Source organism: Solanum stenotomum, chromosome 2 (genome assembly GCF_019186545.1).
Source record: "Solanum stenotomum isolate F172 chromosome 2, ASM1918654v1, whole genome shotgun sequence".
In the NCBI taxonomy this organism is placed as follows: Eukaryota; Viridiplantae; Streptophyta; class Magnoliopsida; order Solanales; family Solanaceae; genus Solanum; species Solanum stenotomum.
The window spans coordinates 2,261,963-2,279,909 of NC_064283.1; the positions used below are offsets into that span (position 1 = coordinate 2,261,963).

A 17,947-nucleotide genomic window follows, 5' to 3' on the forward strand; every position below is an offset into this window, starting at 1 on the left:
ATTTTTTTCATATTCATGACTCTAATTGAGACATTTAGTTAAAAGGAGAAATAACATCATTTGTTCTACCATTTTATTTGATGACAAAAAGTATTATTTAAATGATTTTTTTAGTATTTTATTAGTAATTTATATACGAAATTTAGTACTCACAAAATAATAAAATACTTCCTTTTGTCTCTATGCAACATTTTTAACTGGCAAATGAGTTTAAAATGAAGATTTTTTAATAAAAAAATTATTTTTGCTGTCAAACAATAGTTATTCATTATTAATTTAGCATATGAATTAAAAATAGTAAATGATAGAGGTAATTTTACCAAATCACTAGCTATAAGTTATTTTAACATTGAAAAATGAATATTATTTAATAGCAAGGGTAAGATAAACACAAAATAGTAAATTATTTCATTGATTTTATAAAATAGACAAATATTGTTGAACATCTTAAAATAATATAAATATATAATTGATAACTAAAAATAGACGGAGAGAATATTACTATTTAAAATAAGTCATAAATATATAAATTATATTTACATAAAAAAATCAATCATGCTAAAGTAAATTTAAAAGAAAATATGACACGTGAATTGAGGATAAAGATGGTATAAATTTTTGGCAAAATATTCTACGTCAAGAATATTAGTACTTACAATACTGTTATTAACTTATTATTGAAAAAGTTTCTTATCAAGAAAGTACTCTTAGCATAATTATTTTGGTATTCCCTGTGTTCCATAATTAAAAATATTTGTCTCACATTACTTTATTACATATTAAATTAGAATATTAAATTTTTCTCATTTTCCATCTATAATTAATATGACTTTTCTGTCTACAATTAATATGACTTTTGAAAGTTTAAACAAGTTTTGGTACTCTTTCTATCCTATATTAGATGAGCATCTTACTAAAAATATTTATCTCATTTTACTTGATCACTTATTAAATCATGATAGAATTAATTAATTTTTTTTCCTTTTTACCACAATAATTAATATGACCTTTGAAAGTTTAAGCAAATTTTGAAGAACCAACAATTTCTTAGTTCAGGAGGCAAATTATTATGAATAAGGGTAAAATAGTAAAGTTGATTAATCTATTAATATTTTTTTAGTCACCTTATAAAATAGAAAGTGTCCATCTAATAAGAGTTGGACGGAGGTTTTAAGTTAATCATCATTATCTTCTTAAATGTTTTATTTTTCACAGTTTGTTCCCCTATGTTTTTTGGCTAAAAGTTGTAGATTAAAATATTACTATTTACATTGCATTTCACGTGGAAAAATTAATCACCTTTCAAAAGCATTAAAGCAAAGCCCATTCGTTCCTTTTTGTTGTCAAATAATTAGCAACACAAGTCATTATCTAATTAAAAACAAGGTAGAATCTTTTTTTAAAAAAATAATACGCCACTAGCTGGAATTAATATTAGACTAATAATTTAAATTGCTATTTAAGAATTAGACATGTTGCTTCATGGAAAAAGAAAGATTTGTGCACTAAAAATTACTTACTATTTTAGCCAAATTTATGTGATACGATTATAATTTGGTGAGTCTAATTAAAAAATTAAAATGTTTTAGAAGTGTTATAAAAGTATTTAAAAGATAATTCAAATTATTATGTAATTTCTAAATATATGATTTTATTTTAAAACTTTTGAATATTTGATGTTGATCATATTTTCTTACCAAATTTAACTCTTGTACTCCGAACTCTGGAAGTTGTATTTTATATAAATAAAAAGAACCTAGAGAGATAGTTGACTACGATATTATTATTTTGAAACAATTTTTGGGTTATGGAGGGGGAAAGAGACTTTACCAACTTGAATCTCTATCCTTATCTAAGCTACATCAAATTAATGTATATTAATTAGTTATAATTTATGTTTACATTTTACCATTTTACACAAAATATGTTATTGTTATTGTTGTTAATTGATTATAACTTATAAAAAAATTTAATTAATATATATATTCTATACTTTGCTTAATCACTTTCGTTTCTTCATGACTTCATATGTACAAAGCACATATACCTTTCTTATAACTAATGACTTATATGTTTGTTATTCTTCTAACAACTTATATATATATCGCATGATACAACTTAAATAATACAAAATCACCGAAAAATGGTACGTACATTGCTTAATTAATTATCTTTTTTTTTCTTTTACATATTATAATAACTATATATATCTATAATATTTGATTATATTTTTTGTATATGTGAAGGGAAATCAAGTGAGTTATGATGAAGTTGATCAAATAATGGTAGAGGCATGGGGAGGAAGTGGTGGATCAGAATGGAATTACAAGTTTAAAAGTCCAATTATAGAGATATTGATAAATCATGGAGAAGTTATAGACTCCATCATGTTTATTACTATGAATGAACAAGGAGATAAAATAGAATCACCAAGATTTGGTGGCAATGGAGGTCGAAGAGACAAGGTACATATTTATTTTCGGTATCTTCACACAAATAGCCAAACATATTTACTGTTTACTTTTCTAGCTGATAGACACATAGTTTAAATGATTATACACATATAATACATCCACTCACTATTTTTAAGTTTAACCCATTGGGTGAATGACTATTTAAGTTGATTCTTCTTTATTTTCATGATTGATATATTCATTCTCAATATTTCTTATCATCATTGCAACTAAATCAATTTATTTTCTAGCCTTCAGGTTATCTTATCATCAGACTTGATTTTTATAAATTATGAAAAGATAAGTCAATTTGATATGATAGTGATTTTATTTAGTACAAGAACATACTCTATATGTGTATAGCTATATATTAATTATTTGACCAATATATATATAAATATATAAACATCCTTCGAGTCAAAGATGTTTTTCATCTTCAACAAAGAAGATTCAATCGAATTTTTTCATTTAAAATTAATTGCTATTATATAGAAGGAGTAAAATAAATTATTTTGTATGTATAAAAGTTACTGAATTCCCTTGATATAAGAGAACCTTTTAATGCAACAAAAATTATTCAAATTACTTTTCCTTAGGCCACAAATTTCAAATTCTAAATGTAATTTTCATGCATTTTTCGAGATCTTCATTAAAATTTCTAACTCTGCTACTGTTTTAACTGATGCGTAATAATTTTTCTATTAATGACAGGTTGTTATTGAGGCGGCTCCCTTGGAATTTTTGAGAGGGATCAAGGGCACATATGGAAATCACGGTGGCAAATTGGTTGTAAAATCTCTAAGTTTTATAACAAATGGAAAGAATATTTATGGACCATTTGGTAAAGAGGCTGGTGGGACTCCATTTTCATTTGTGATGAAAGAAGGTGGAGCTATTGTTGGATTACATGGGCGAGCTGGCTTGTACCTCGATGCTATTGGTATTTATTTGAAGAAACTAACTTCACCAAAAAAAGATGAGGAAAAACTTGAGCCAAGTGAACCAATGGTGGAAGAAATTGAAATTCATGACGTACATATATTACCTATTGTCTCTCTTATTATGAGTTTTTTTATGTGGAATTAGACCTATTAGTAATGTCGTTTTATCTGTCAGATAAGTAGAATTTGCCGCTAGTGCGCTAAATCTTGAACCGATCTTACCAAGGGTTACAAATTCGACCAATTGAACCTTCTAGAACTGTCTCTCTTTAAGAACCAAAATGATTTCATTTGTGCATAAAGACTTAAATTTGATAGGGAACCCTAGACACATGGCAACACATGAGGTTAGTTTTGCCTATACTCCCTAATAAAATGACGTAGTTGAACGAAAAATCAAATCCTTAAGAAAATAATAAACTCTATACTTTTAGGCTCAGATCTTTCTGAAAAACTTGTGAGTGTGTGTGGGGGGTGGGGTAAGTTGTATATTTGAAGATGCAACCTCTAGAAAGAAGATATCCTTTTGCATGCACTTATTCATCATGTCTCACCAACACCCAACTAAATTTTAGTTCTTTTTTATTTTATCGTTTGTGTTAACCCAAATTTGACTTTTTCAAATAGTTAGGACAAGAAAACTTTCCCGTTAAGTCAATATTTACACTAAATCAATATATGCATGATATGTATTTGCACATAAACCTCTTTCAGTACTTAACATATATACTCCTACACGTTATTTAATTGTTTAACCATAGTAAATTAAATAAATTGATGTAAATATCAAGTACAGAGTTTTTACACCGATCTTAATGAACAAATAATTTTAACTTCACATTTTGCATACACAGAAAATGGATGTGATGAAGACTATTGTGCCAAAAAGTGCTGGACCTTGGGGTGGATGTAGTGGAAAAGGTTGGGATGATGGAGTATTTTTTACTATAAAACAAGTGCAAGTTCATGAGGCTTTACATAGCTCAGCTATATCAGCAATTCAAATTGAGTATGAAAAGAGATTAGATAAAACATCAGTTTGGTCACAACTTCATGGTCTTGAACCTGGGGCAAAAATAACTACAAAGGTATGAATTTATCCTTTGTTGTTAGTGAATCGTCTCGTATTTATCCTTCCCACTAATAGAGGTCCTATGTTGTTGTGGTGGACTCCAAGTGTACATAATTGTACTTGAGATTTTCACCTCGTACAAATTTTTGTTCAATTCTTTCGTATTCATTGGATTTTTTACCATGTTCAAGAATCTCATTTTTTTCACTTCGCTCTGAAAAACAACAAGGAAAAATTTAGTCATATTTTCATGTGCAAAAGACTCTATTGTCCGCCTCTTTTCGGATGATAAATCTTTCTTAGAAAACGGAGTGTGCATCTAAAGAGTATTTGAATTGAATTTGAGATACTAATGCATGTTCTTCCCAAATTCTCTGAGAAAAAGGTCCAAATTTGCCCTCCAACTTTTGACTGTGATTTAAAACTACCCTAATAATAAACATGTAGAAAACAAGATATTTTCTCTAATAATGAGGGTAATATACATTAGACTAAAATCTAATAAAACGCATATCGAGTTGTTCAATTTCGAATAATATATGAGTAACTTTGATCATTTTCTGTAATTTGAATGTAGATGGGTGGATATAAAGGACTCATATAATCAATTTGAAATCGAAATATAATTGATTATTATTATTATTGTGAAGGGAGAAATATTTTTAATTTTTTTTCGATGAATTTGATATGCAGATAAACGTTGATGGTACTGATGAATTCTTTATTGGAATCGAAGGATATTATAGTCCCGTGGATCAAAATGGGGGCCAAGACACAATAAGACAAATTACATTTTATACAAATAAAGAAAAATATGGACCTTATGGAATTGAAATTGGAACTTATTTTAGCTCCTCAGCAGCTAGAGGGAAAATTGTTGGTTTTCATGGAAAAAGTGGTGTTTTCTTGAATGCTATTGGTGTCCATATGGAATATTTCTAATTTCTCTTCATGTGTAAGATCTTCAATAATGTGAAAAATAGGAGGAATAAAGACTATAATATATTATATGAACGTCAGGTGATCCTGACGTTATATATATTGACAATAAGTTATATTGAGACTCTAATTCTCTAACAAAAAGTATGTTTTGGCTCATCAAGTGATAGTAGGATATCAATTCCATTTTATTCTCCTTATCATAATATATACTCAAGCTAGCTACACTTTTGAGCAATGATATTCTAGTAATTTTTTTTTGAACCTGTACTTGCACGAAAGTGTCCTCCGATTTGATTCATCTATAATTCAGTCATTACGTACGTGCCATATATATATTCCAATCAAGACAACTAAAATAGCTAAATATAAGCTCCATCGATGTTCAAAACTTGTAATAATATTTGACATTACTTAAACTAAAATATATACAATAAAGACAATATAATAAACAACTAATATGGAACAGAAGGAGTATGCTCAGTAGGATCAGTAAAACATAACAATAGCATTCATGATACCAAAGGTAATCATTGTCCATGATAAATCCAAATCTCATAAATATAAATATCGAATACCAGATAAAAAATTCAAAAAGGATAAACACTTCTAATAACCTTTTTAGAAATATTCCATATGAACACCAATAGCATTTAAGAAAACACCACTTTTCCCATGAAAACCAACAATTTTTCCTCTAGCTGCTGAAGAACTAAAATAAGTTCCAATTTCAATTCCATAAGGTCCATATTTTCCCTTATTTGTATAAAATGCAATTTGTCTTAATGTATCAAGGCCTCCATTTTCCTTCACTAGACTATAATATCCTTCAATTCCAATCAAGAACTCGTTTTCACCATCAACATATATCTGCATATCGATTTCACACACAAAATAAAAATAAAAATTAAATGAACAAATAAATTACATCGCGATTTCAAATTCGAAAAAACTCATACCTTTTTAATAACATTGTCATGATTTCCAGCTCCAATACCAAAACCACCATGAAGTTGTGACCAAACTGACATTTTGTCTTTCTTTTCATACTCAATTTGAATTCCACATATAGCTGAAATTATTGTGTTCATATAAATATGTACTTGTTTGATAGTACAAAATACACCATCATCCCAACCTTTTCCACTATATCCTCCCCAAGGTCCGGGGCTTCGCGGTTGAATACACTTCATCACGTCCAATTTCTGTACGTAAAATGATGTTATTAGTAAAAGCACGTAAAGTAACTGAACTTTATCCACTATAACACATGTACGTACATTGGGGAACTCGTGAGGACTTTCTTCAACTTTAGGTTGTTTTAATTGTTTTATTTGTTCAGGTGGTGTGACATTCTGCAAATAAACGCCAATAGCATAAAGGAACGCTCCAGAACGTCCATGGAATCCCAGAATCGCGCCATTTACTTTCAACACGAGTGAAAACGAGGTACTTCCCACCTCGTTCCCACCAACCGGTCCATAACACTTCAGATTAGTCGAAAAATAGAGAGATTTTACAACCAAATTGCCAACATAATACCCCAGTTTGCCTCTGATACCTGTCAAATATTCTCCAGGGGCATTTTCAATAGTAACCTGACAAATGAGACAATTTTGACTTGTAGTACTTTTCAGTATAGTTTTCAAAAATCGAAGAATCTATGACAAAATTCATAGTACGTGTTTTGAGTTTTGACTATCGTATTCTTTGAACTACTTCAAATAAATTGTGACTATATGTTTACTAGTCAAAAAAAAAATTGTCATACCTTAGTTTTTCTATAACCCCCATTGCCACCAAATTTTGGTGAATCAATTATACCTTGTTGACCAATTGTTCTGAAAATAATGGAGTCTATAACATTATCACCATGAGCTATTAGTATCTCTTTAATGGGATTTGTGAGCTTGTAATTCCATTCTGATCCACTTGTGCCTCCCCATGGTTCAATCAACATTAACTTTGCTTGATCATAACTTGGTTGATGATATTCCTTCATAATTAAACGTAGTTAATCAAACTTAGCTCTTACATAAAATAAATTGAAAAGGACAAAATAAGGGGAAGTTTGGAGTTACGATAAAGTTATTTATGTGTGACTTGTGTGTCACAGATTCGAGTCGTGGAATCAGTCATTGATGCTTGGTTAATGGTCATGCTAGACTGTACTTTCACTCTGTATAAATGTGAGATACTTTGTGCATCAGATTGCTCTTTTATTATCAGAAATCGCTCAATTTGCCATTAACAAATCATATCGGATATGCCTTTTGCCATTAAGGGTTACATAAAATAGGGGACATCACGTTTTCAAATTCATCCATTTTAACATTTTACTATAATTTAATATTATCCTCATATTAGAGCTTTGTTTGGAATAGAAGGGCTAAAACAACACTTTTTCCTAACGGCAGGGGTAAGTTGTCCTAGTCTGACATGTAGACACTTAAATTTGTACAAAAATTGAACAAGTAGACACGTATCCTACTTGGCGTCCTATGTGGCAATTCACGCCCTACACAACATCCTACGTGGTGTCCGTTTTATGTCATATAAAATTGGAGGATATAGATGTCTACTTATGCACACCCAAAGTTGAAGGACATATATGTCGACTGAGACCAAGTTATGTCATATTCATGTATTATGTTATGAAATGAAAAATAAGAAAAAACAACAGCACAACTATAACATAGTTTGCAATGAAAATAAAATAGAAGTCAGGTTACGTACCATTTTGTTAATTATCAGCTATTGTTTTTTCCACCAGATAACAATATGTGTTAAGAGAGTGACAATTAGGAAAAAAACTATATATATATAATGTGCATACATGAATGAACCTGGCAACTGTAAAACCAAAGGTTTACATTAAAAGTAGAGCCAGGGAGATGAAGAGTTGATACTACGAATAATGATCACGCATTAACATATATCATGATCAGATAAATCATATATTGCAACGTCTCGTATTTATTATCGATCAGAATTGGACCATAACGGAATTTTTTTATATACCAACACCAATACTATAATATCAGATTGGGGCGGAAGATCAGAATTAGAAATGATAGAAAAATTATTACAAATAAATGTTATGTTAAGGTACATGACAACACTAATTAATCCTTTAAATTGTATATTGCTATGTACTTTATATATAAATAAGGTGAAATGGAAACACAGAAGTAATGAAAATATCCTTAAACTCGGTGTGAACTATTAGTTTTATCCCTGAAGTTTAAACTCTCGATCTTGCAACATGACAATTTTATCTGTCGTATATATATGTTGCTGTTGGCCGGCACTTTTCGTAATTTACTCTGCAGAATTGATGTGTTTATTGTATTGTCACGTTATATTAGGCAAACATATTATCCATTTTCATGTACACAAATATAATAAGTGTTAGTTAAAACAACTTATATTAGGCCGGCACCTCTCATTATGTTTCATCTTTTTGTCTTCGATCTGCTGTCTTCCTTGTATAAAACAACTTCTCTGTATATCAATCGAGAAGTAAACTAAACGAAATTCGCCATGAAACTAATTTTGATCATATTATTCTTATTTATTTCTCTTATTCTATCTTCCATCGCTACGAATAGCACAAACATTGTTACATGTTTGATGAATTACAATGTTAGTAACTTCTCTGTTTACAAAACAGGGGATGATGGTAGTTATTACTCTAACTTACTTGATTTTTCTATTCAGAATCTCCGTTTCGCGGAGTCATTCATGCCTAAACCAATGGTTATTATTGTACCGGAGAGTAAGGAGCAGCTAGTGAGCAGTGTTATGTGTTGCATACGAAGTTCGTATGAGATTAGAGTAAGGTGTGGAGGACATAGTTATGAAGGGACTTCATCGGTTACCTTGGAGGGTGGTTCGTCGTTTGTGATCATTGATTTGATGAAATTAGATGATGTTTCGTTGGATTTGGAGTCAGGAACGGCTTGGGTGCAGGGTGGAGCTACGCTAGGTCAGACTTATTATGCAATCTCCCGAGCAAGCAATGTTCATGGATTTGCAGCTGGTTCTTGTCCAACTGTGGGCGTTGGTGGACATATTTCCGGGGGTGGTTTTGGTTTTTTGTCAAGAAAGTATGGACTTGCTGCTGATAATGTGGTGGACGCGCTTCTAGTTGATGCAGAAGGAAGGATATTAGACCGCGAATCCATGGGAGAAGATGTGTATTGGGCGATTAGAGGTGGTGGTGGTGGAATATGGGGAGTCATATATGCTTGGAAAATCCAATTGCTCAAAGTACCTAAGATTGTCACTAGTTTCATACTCTCTAGGCCTGGATCCAAACGTAACGTGTCTCAACTAGTTCACAAATGGCAACTAGTTGCACCAAAATTAGACGATGAATTTTACCTATCTGTCTCCATTAGAGGCATTGCTAGTAGAGGAATTCATGAAATGAATGCCCAATTCAACGGATTTTACCTAGGTCCAAGAACTAAAGCCATTTCCGTCTTGAGCAATGCCTTTCCTGAATTGAGCATTCAAAAACATGACTTCAAAGAAATGAGTTGGATCAAGTCCATACTTTTCTTTTCTGAATTAGATAACACTTCCAACGTCTCCCTTTTAAAACAACGCTACTTTGAGAAAAAATCATACTTCAAAGCCAAGTCGGACTATGTTAAGACTCCAATTTCAATGGATGGCATAATGACAACTCTTGATGTACTTGAGAAAGAGCCAAAGGGACACATTATATTGGACCCTTATGGTGGAGTAATGGAGAGAATTAGTGAGGACGCTATTGCTTTCCCTCATAGAAAGGGTAACCTTTTTGGAATTCAATATCTAGTAGAGTGGGGAAAAAAGGATAATAGTATCACCAAGAGCAATGCGTACATAGAGTGGATAAGGGAGTTTTACAATACAATGGCACCCTTTGTTTCAAGCGCGCCTAGGGCAGCTTATGTCAATTACATAGATTTGGACCTTGGAGTGATGGACAACTTATTGATAAATACTAATGCTGGCCATGCAATGGAGAGAGCTCGCGTTTGGGGTCAAAAATATTTCTTGAATAACTATGATAGGTTGGTCAAGGCTAAGACAATAATTGACCCGCTAAATGTTTTTCGACATCAACAAGGCATCCCTCCCATGTTCGCCACAATACAAGAGCGTAACTATAGTATCGAGTGAGTTTATAAGTTGGTGTACTAACTTGCAAGCACGATCACTTCTCTAGGACAAATTATTGGGAAAAACATTGTTAGTTTGTCTTAAATTTTCCTCTTGGTTGTATCAACAAGGTTTATATATATTTATATACTAATGAGGAGTGAAGACAATAATACACTTCAAATTTTTTTTGAATGATTTATTTGATGAAAATTGTTTTTGTATGGATCAAGTACGTGAAAAATTTATTTTAATATCAGGTGACAACGAAATTTGAACCTAAGACATTTATATGCTATTATATTATAGTAGATTTACTGCATGTGCATTGCAAGTGTATGCCTAATCTTGAGATTCTTATAACCCTTTAATAGTATCCAAGCGTGCAACATTGGTTTTGAACATTCGTATTTGTGTGACCAAGAATTTGAGGCCGAAGTTTATGATAATTTGTAAGTACCTAATTGAATTTGAATCATCTTAAGCTATTAGAGAAATAATACTATCATTTATTTAATTAGATGTATCTTCAACTTTTTTTCTAAGTGGAAGACACAATTTCAACTAAATATTATTCAAATGGTAGTTTGAAAATTATGGTAATAATATTCTATTTCTTGATTCTTCTAATACAAACCATAACCATTAACAAATTGGGGATGTAGCTCAAATGGTAGAGCGCTCGCTTTGCATGCGAGAGGCACGGGGTTCGATCCCCCGCATCTCCATTTTTTCTCTTTTTTTTTTTTTGGGACATAACTTATTTATTTAACTAATTTTCCCATTTTATAACTTGTTATGAAATGATATTTTAGGAAAAGGACAAATACAGTACCAATACCGTTGCGTTTCAACCACCATGACTCCGCCGAGTATCACCCTTATCCCTTCCTCCACCACAACCACCATCCCTCCGACGCCCCTGAAACCACCGCCGTCGGTGCAGCAACCACTGCCGCCGCTCGAAGCAAAGTTTTTCAACCGTAGAAATGCCGTCGTTTGGCTCTCACTCATTGCTCCTCTCACTCATCCTGCCTCCGCTCTCTCCTTCGGCATATGTACTTACTTATCTCGAGTTTTTTTAAAATTGAAATTAAGCATAATTCTAACTGAATTTTTTTGGTTTGCAAAAATGTTCTCAGCAGGACCAAAAGAATGGCTAAGAGATCAGAAGAAGAAGACTGCGAAGTACCTTTTGGCTCCAATCGAGGCTTCTAGAAACATCCTCCGATATGCTAATCTCTTACTTAGTACTAACATACTGTGTATTTGAAATAGCCTCTTTTTTTTCTTTATAATACTGCAATTGGTGAACTTAATTAGTTGCTTTGTACTTGACAGCTAGAACTGAACCGGAATTTGGTGAAAAGGAACTTGAAGAAGTTCAGAGCTTATTGAGATCTGCTGCAAGGGATTGTGTGCCTCAAGAGAGAAATTCCTTCGTTCAGTTTCAATCAAAATCAGGAGTTGAGGTTTGAGTTTTGATTTCTGATTGAATCAGAATTTACCAGCTTCTTGTTGATTTTGATGGAATTTTTAATCACATTTTAACCAGTGAGTACTTATTTGAGTTAAATTGCTAATGCACTTATTTCTAAGCCAAGTGAACTACTGGTTTGACTTCGCGTATTGAGCGTTTTGCTAAGCATAGCCAGTCTCGAGTTTTAATAAAAAAGGATGTGGTAGGTTGATGTGAAAATAATCAACAATGAAAAATGATCTAATTATGGAATTGAATTGAGTTGCATGTATACCATATACAGATGATTCATATGCCTGATCTCAATTGTTGTAGTTGATTGATTGAGTGCATAAGTGGTGTGGACATGTTACTAGTTTCTATTACATGAAAAAAAATAAAAAATATAATCAGTCTCTATTCTAGATTGTGTTCTATGATAATGCAATTTTTTAGAGTGGTGTGTTAGAGAGGGAGACGAGAAGCTGTGGAAACAAAGTAAATAATTAAGCAAAAAAGAGTTGTTATGATTCACTCTATTTTTTGGTTCTTTTATCTTTTTGGCCTATGTGTGTGTTGTTTGTGGCTCATATGAAAAATTCCTAATTCTCAGGTTTGCACTTTCCAGTTGGTTGTGAAAAATGCTTCTTCTTTGCTTCCTGACAAGGACCCGGTAAAGTTAGCAGCTGAAGCCAAACTTATTGATCTCATAAGGTAGCCTGTAAAACTTGTTGTGACCGATTTATCTTGTATGTTGAGCTATAAACACTTCAAGAAGTAGGTTGATCTCTGTACATATAAGGTGGAAGTTGTCTTAGCTGTTTATTAGCCGATGTTCTAGAATATGTTTTTGTTATAGTAGCTTGGTTTTTGTCCACATATCGAAGCAGCTAATCTTATTTTCAATAGCTGCTGGTGCCTAAAAAATCTGGGTTGGGATATTTCAAATTACGTGTTACCATAGAACTATCCTTATACTGATTTAATTTCTAAAAGGATATGGAAAGAGTGTACATTCATTGCCTGTTTTCCATATTTCACGTGCTCTGGAGACGTTAAAAGTCAGTCTTGAGTTATCACAATGACACATCTATGCATGCGTGTGTTGGAGAGATTTGACATAAATTATTTGACACAATACTTTCTGTATTTCATGTGGGTGCAGGTCTTTTGCTTCTCTCAGTGACATGGCAAATGAATTCGATGTGCAAGTTGCTTCTAATAGGTATAATTAGTGATATGCAACAATTTCTATTTGTACTCTTCTCAAAATTTGTGTTGATTTATTTTAAGCAAAGTTTTACATTTTATAAGACTGATAAACATGATAACAAGTTAGATATTTCATGTTTGATTCGTCCCCCGTCTTTTGATCGTACCGTCTTATGGCATGAACATGCTATTTTTTTTTTAAACAGACAAAAGGTTGCAAATGCTCTCATGGATACAGTGACCTGTCTGGACAACTTTGAGCAAGGCGTCAAGGAATGCCTTGAAGTTTGATTATCCTTATTCAAGTCAAAGAAGGAACAGGATGAATTTGGCATTTGCCAATTTGGCAGATGCTTTTATCCTTTACTTTTGGGACGGGCAAAAAGGAAAACTTCAATAGGTTGTATCATACACTTAATGTTAAATATTATTCTTTCATTGTTTTGATATTCTCCTGTTAACTTCTCTTTACTTCAATCACTATTAGTTATAGTTAGCAGACCTATCTTCACTTTCATTGAAATTACTGCAGTAATCTTGGATTCAAGTATGACAGTAGCACTAGCTCCTAAGTTGCATACTATGCAAAGAACATGCTTTTCGTGCAGCCAATAGTTCACTCTCACAAAACTTCTCTATTTCTTAGTCACCATTTGGTCATACCGCCTGTATTGCTCAGATCTTCCAAAAGTGCCGTCACACCTGACACCATTTTTGGAGGATCTGACATGGTCGCAGTAGCATTTTTGGGGGATTCGAGCAACATAGCATACCACACAAAGGATGTTTTCATTTTGTGTTTTGTATATAATTCAAGCCTTAGAAGCATGTGAAGTAACAAGGCCTGGGATAATTCTTGTCTGAGTCCTTTGATGAAGCCCTTCTATAACAAGTGATTTCAGGTAGCAGGTTTTGATCATCTGCTACGATTATGTTTCTAATATTAAATATCTCTGCACCTCCATTCATTTATCAAAGTCTAGTACTTACGGGCTCAAGTGAACTAGCCTTTGTAAATATGAAAAAGGGTTAGTAACCACAAATAGGCGTTCATGCCTGTTCCTGGTCGCTCTGACTCTTTTTGTTGTGTGAGCCTTGAAAGTATCCGAAGCAGGCAATCAGCATTAATTCCTTTAAGTATATTCCCTTTTCCGGAAATAGATAAAACTTTCTTTGTGATTGGGAGAAATATAATAAGCTCTAAAAGAAGGTAAAATAGTACTATATTATCTCTTTTTAACTCTTGCAAAAGTTAAAAGTTGGAGTACTATACTATCTCTTTTTAACTCTTGCAAAAGCTAAAAGTTGGAGGGGGTATGACAGGGCTGAAACATGATGAACTTGTTTAAGAGTTACCTAGATCTTGAAAAGATAAAAAGTATACTAGTCATAGCTTAAACGATATTGTTGCCAGTATAACTAATGTGGTACGATGACAGTAACAATCAACGAGTAGGTGCTTCTAAGCTCTAACAGCAAGTTAGACTTTATTGGTGAACCATTCTTATAATATTCACAAAATAGTCTTGTTTGGTGGTTCTCCAGAAGCCTGAAGCAAATACAACCTACAACATGGTGTTCCATCATCTGGGTGAGTTTGAAGTGACCTGGGCAAGTTGCGCAACTTGTTGAACAAATTTAGTGGGTCATGCAATAACCCGAAATGTGCATCTGGGTCACCAATTTGAGAAAGTTTAACATCAGAAAATCCTAGTGATGGCAATAACTCATCAGGATAGTCGCTATAGAAATGGAAATTTGAGCTGGACATTGTGGTTGATTGCTTGTTCATGAAGTCTGCTAAGAGTACTGTATGAGCAGAGGTACAGTTATTTGCTATAATCTTCAGTACTTCCATTGCATTTGAGTGAGAGAGATAGTAGAGAATTCCCTCTAATACCCACACTGTATTCGTATTTAGATTTAAGCCTGATTCTTGAAGCTTTTCAAGCCAGTCCTTTTCTCTCAAGTCCGCTGCCACTCTGTTCAATGATTTTGCCATCATCAGTTGGTGCTTTTGTTCATCTGTTGTTTCTGTTGCTGCTTCTACAATAGTGGTTTTCATCTGCAAGACCTCTGGAAAATCAACCTCAAACATGTTGCTGTCCTTCAAGCAACTCAAACGATATGCCCTTGTATCCATACCTGCAGAAAAAGAACAGACATCATTGGTTTGCTCTGTAACATTTTTTGCTAAATGGAATCAAATATCTACTGAAGGGTGAACAATGAAAATGCTAGGTGAAATATGAGGAGTCTCTTGTGGTGGACAATCTATGTCCATTCAGTGTTCAATCTCCATATTGAGGTCATAACTCAGAGGAATTAAATTACATTCCGCTTATCATCTTTTATCCAAACATAGTCATAGTTGCTCCTAAAGGGAATGACTGTCTATCAACTGAAAGACTATATGTCACTGGACAAGATTAGCATGTTGCAGTTGATGGCTAGTATTTCAGGGATTCAAAGCTGGAAATTTTTTGCGTCCTGGTAATGTTTAGTTTAGTATATGGATCTAGGAGGATGAAAACTTTTGCAGAATACAACAACAACTAAGCCTCAGTCCCAAACAAGTTGGGGTCGCAGAACTGGGTGAGTGGACATTTGATCAGTTCAGTTACTGACTACTAATAGTGAGCATATGCAAGATTTTGCATAAGTGGTATCAGTATATTGTCACAATTCAATTAGTAAGTTCATTAGTTTGAACACCCTTACTAAAGGTTGTCTCCGCCCCTGACTACTATTTACCAAAGATAAACTAGTCAATTGTCATTGAGTTGATAGAAGTATACATTTCATTTTAGTGTCACAGGGTATATACAGCACAAGAGATCACGTGGGAACATCACCTACCTGCTCCAAGAATGACAACTTGTGCTCCTCCGCCATCAAAAGAAGTAAGAGCTGCTTCAATTCCCTTATCAAACCATAGTGTCCTAACTGCAATGATAACACCAGAAATCTCTTTAGCATTGTTGAGGATATCTTTCTTAATCTTCTCATACAATTTTTTCAGGTACGTCTCCCCTGCAAGTAACTCTGCTAGTGGATCATGGATCACATGTTTCCATAGCGCCCTTCCTGCTGCAGTTTGACATGCTGATTGTCTCAAGGAATCCCAATCATGTTCGACAGCTGAATGAACTTCTCTGATGGTTTCAGTGTACAAAGAATCAGGTAGTATAAAATCAGGCAAGCTACCATTTTGTTGATTAGACATTATTATACTGATTTTTAGTGACTACTAATAGAAGGGAAGAACTAAAGGGATAAGCCATGCAATATATACAACAGAAATAAAAGAGTACTGTAGTAGAGGAAAAAGAATTGTTATTAAGGATAAGGAAAGACAGCCACACACACAACCAATGTCTCAGAAAAGTTGCTCAATCATATCCAGCTATTCTCTGTGTTAAGTAAAGGAAGGTAATGAAACAGGCCACGACTACCATCAATTTTCATCCCTTTGCCCTACTACTCTTTGATTCTTTTTCCCCTCTTAATGGTATCTTTAAAAGGTTAGCAATTTTTTATCCAAAAGTAGCATAAAAAGAATCCCACATGTTAGGATGACACAACTCAAAGATCCTTTTAACATGATGCGATATTATCCATTTTGGGCCTAAGTTGTACAATTTTGGGAAAATCACTTACGTGTACACTTTTTAAAAAATATATACGATATTTGTTAATATTATTCTTTTAACCATATGTAACAATTTGGCTGAATGGCAGTATCGCTAAAAGTTGCGAATGACAACACTTTTTGCTAAGTTTAAAGGAACAAAATTGTTTGAAGTAAGTATTGCTAAAAGTTGACAAAAATGGTAATAAATTAAAAGTATACTTAAAAGTGGTAATTATTAAATAAAACACCTTCACTTATGTAATTTTTCCTACAATAATTTTCCCTAAAGGCCTTTAACCATACGTTTGGTACGTGGATTATATTGTCACGGGATTATAGTCCTTGGACTAATTTATCCCAACTAGGAGGTGTGTGAGATAAGGCGGGATATCCAAGATTAAGTATGAGATTAGATTTACATTGAGTTTGGTTGATGATATAAATTGAATGTAGCTTATTTCTTTTGTCATCTTTGATGTGGCCCACGGGCTTCTTCTTATACGTTTGCCTCCAAACTACAAGTACGGATAGTAAACCAACTTGCAAACGGGTAAAGGAGTAACTCGCCCCATTTCACTCCGTCATCTCTATACTCGTCTCATCGAATCATCAGCTTTGATACCAATTTTCATTGTGATATTTTGTTCATGCACCTAACACCATCATCAAGAGGAGGTACATCTCAACAACTGGCACATCCACATCCACTACCTTAACTATGGCTCAATTATTTATCTATTTATACATATATTATATGTGTGTGTATATATTAAACACATATTTATATTATTAACCATAGGCCTAAGAAAGTCAGCACAGTGTTATTTTGTATCCACTTGATGTTATCCACCATATGTGGTTTATTGAGAGATAGAATATGTGGTCCAATTATTTTTTGTAACTTATGAGCAAGTACTTATTTGTTGCCTTTGGTTGCCAGATGGAAAAATTGTTTTTTTTAGTGTCTTTGATAGGTTATCTATTTTTGTACATGGTGAGATAGCTCCATTGTTGGGTGTTAGATGTTTGACTTGGATAAGGTTCTTGGAACCTTATGAATTTACTTAGTCTTTTTCTCAATAA

At 32.9% G+C, this 17,947-nt stretch overlaps 5 protein-coding genes, 1 long non-coding RNA gene and 1 other non-coding gene across 8 annotated transcripts; 5 read left to right on the top strand and 2 right to left on the bottom strand.

Moving 5' to 3' along the window:
• Nucleotides 1–2,133: 2,133 nt before the first annotated feature.
• Nucleotides 2,134–5,665, top strand: LOC125855330 (agglutinin-like). The gene is made up of 5 exons (XM_049535051.1): nucleotides 2,134–2,146; nucleotides 2,247–2,465; nucleotides 3,165–3,485; nucleotides 4,249–4,482; nucleotides 5,160–5,665. The coding sequence occupies exons 1-5, from the start codon at nucleotides 2,144–2,146 to the stop codon at nucleotides 5,406–5,408; spliced, it is 1,026 nt and encodes a 341-aa protein (XP_049391008.1). The 5' UTR covers nucleotides 2,134–2,143; the 3' UTR covers nucleotides 5,409–5,665.
• Nucleotides 5,666–6,026: 361 nt separating this feature from the next.
• LOC125854696 (agglutinin-like) lies at nucleotides 6,027–7,407 on the bottom strand. The gene is made up of 4 exons (XM_049534284.1): nucleotides 7,177–7,407; nucleotides 6,686–7,003; nucleotides 6,377–6,610; nucleotides 6,027–6,275 (listed from the first exon to the last, which is right to left on the bottom strand). Exons 1-4 carry the CDS (start codon nucleotides 7,405–7,407, stop codon nucleotides 6,027–6,029), a joined length of 1,032 nt encoding a protein of 343 aa, XP_049390241.1.
• A 1,541-nt stretch (nucleotides 7,408–8,948) lies between these two features.
• On the top strand, nucleotides 8,949–10,580 carry LOC125855563 (reticuline oxidase-like). Its single transcript, XM_049535295.1, has one exon. The coding sequence runs from the start codon at nucleotides 8,949–8,951 to the stop codon at nucleotides 10,578–10,580; it is 1,632 nt and encodes a 543-aa protein (XP_049391252.1).
• Nucleotides 10,581–11,214: 634 nt separating this feature from the next.
• TRNAA-UGC (transfer RNA alanine (anticodon UGC)) lies at nucleotides 11,215–11,287 on the top strand. Its single transcript has one exon. It is a non-coding gene; the product is annotated as a tRNA-Ala (tRNA).
• Nucleotides 11,288–11,365: 78 nt separating this feature from the next.
• LOC125854498 (uncharacterized) lies at nucleotides 11,366–13,677 on the top strand. Of its 2 annotated transcripts, none has more exons than XM_049534073.1 (6): nucleotides 11,366–11,617; nucleotides 11,702–11,809; nucleotides 11,883–12,031; nucleotides 12,632–12,732; nucleotides 13,184–13,243; nucleotides 13,437–13,677. In XM_049534073.1, exons 1-6 carry the CDS (start codon nucleotides 11,419–11,421, stop codon nucleotides 13,519–13,521), a joined length of 702 nt encoding a protein of 233 aa, XP_049390030.1. In that variant the 5' UTR covers nucleotides 11,366–11,418; the 3' UTR covers nucleotides 13,522–13,677. The 2 variants fall into 2 exon arrangements, with proteins under 2 accessions (XP_049390030.1, XP_049390031.1); XM_049534074.1 differs by having other exon boundaries at nucleotides 11,371–11,617; nucleotides 11,901–12,031.
• Nucleotides 13,678–14,687: 1,010 nt separating this feature from the next.
• LOC125854497 (uncharacterized) lies at nucleotides 14,688–16,456 on the bottom strand. The gene is made up of 2 exons (XM_049534072.1): nucleotides 16,090–16,456; nucleotides 14,688–15,375 (listed from the first exon to the last, which is right to left on the bottom strand). The coding sequence occupies exons 1-2, from the start codon at nucleotides 16,454–16,456 to the stop codon at nucleotides 14,744–14,746; spliced, it is 999 nt and encodes a 332-aa protein (XP_049390029.1). The 3' UTR covers nucleotides 14,688–14,743.
• On the top strand, nucleotides 15,374–16,413 carry LOC125854499 (uncharacterized). The gene is made up of 3 exons (XR_007445405.1): nucleotides 15,374–15,825; nucleotides 16,041–16,133; nucleotides 16,253–16,413. It is a non-coding gene; the product is annotated as an uncharacterized LOC125854499 (long non-coding RNA).
• Nucleotides 16,457–17,947: the final 1,491 nt, after the last annotated feature.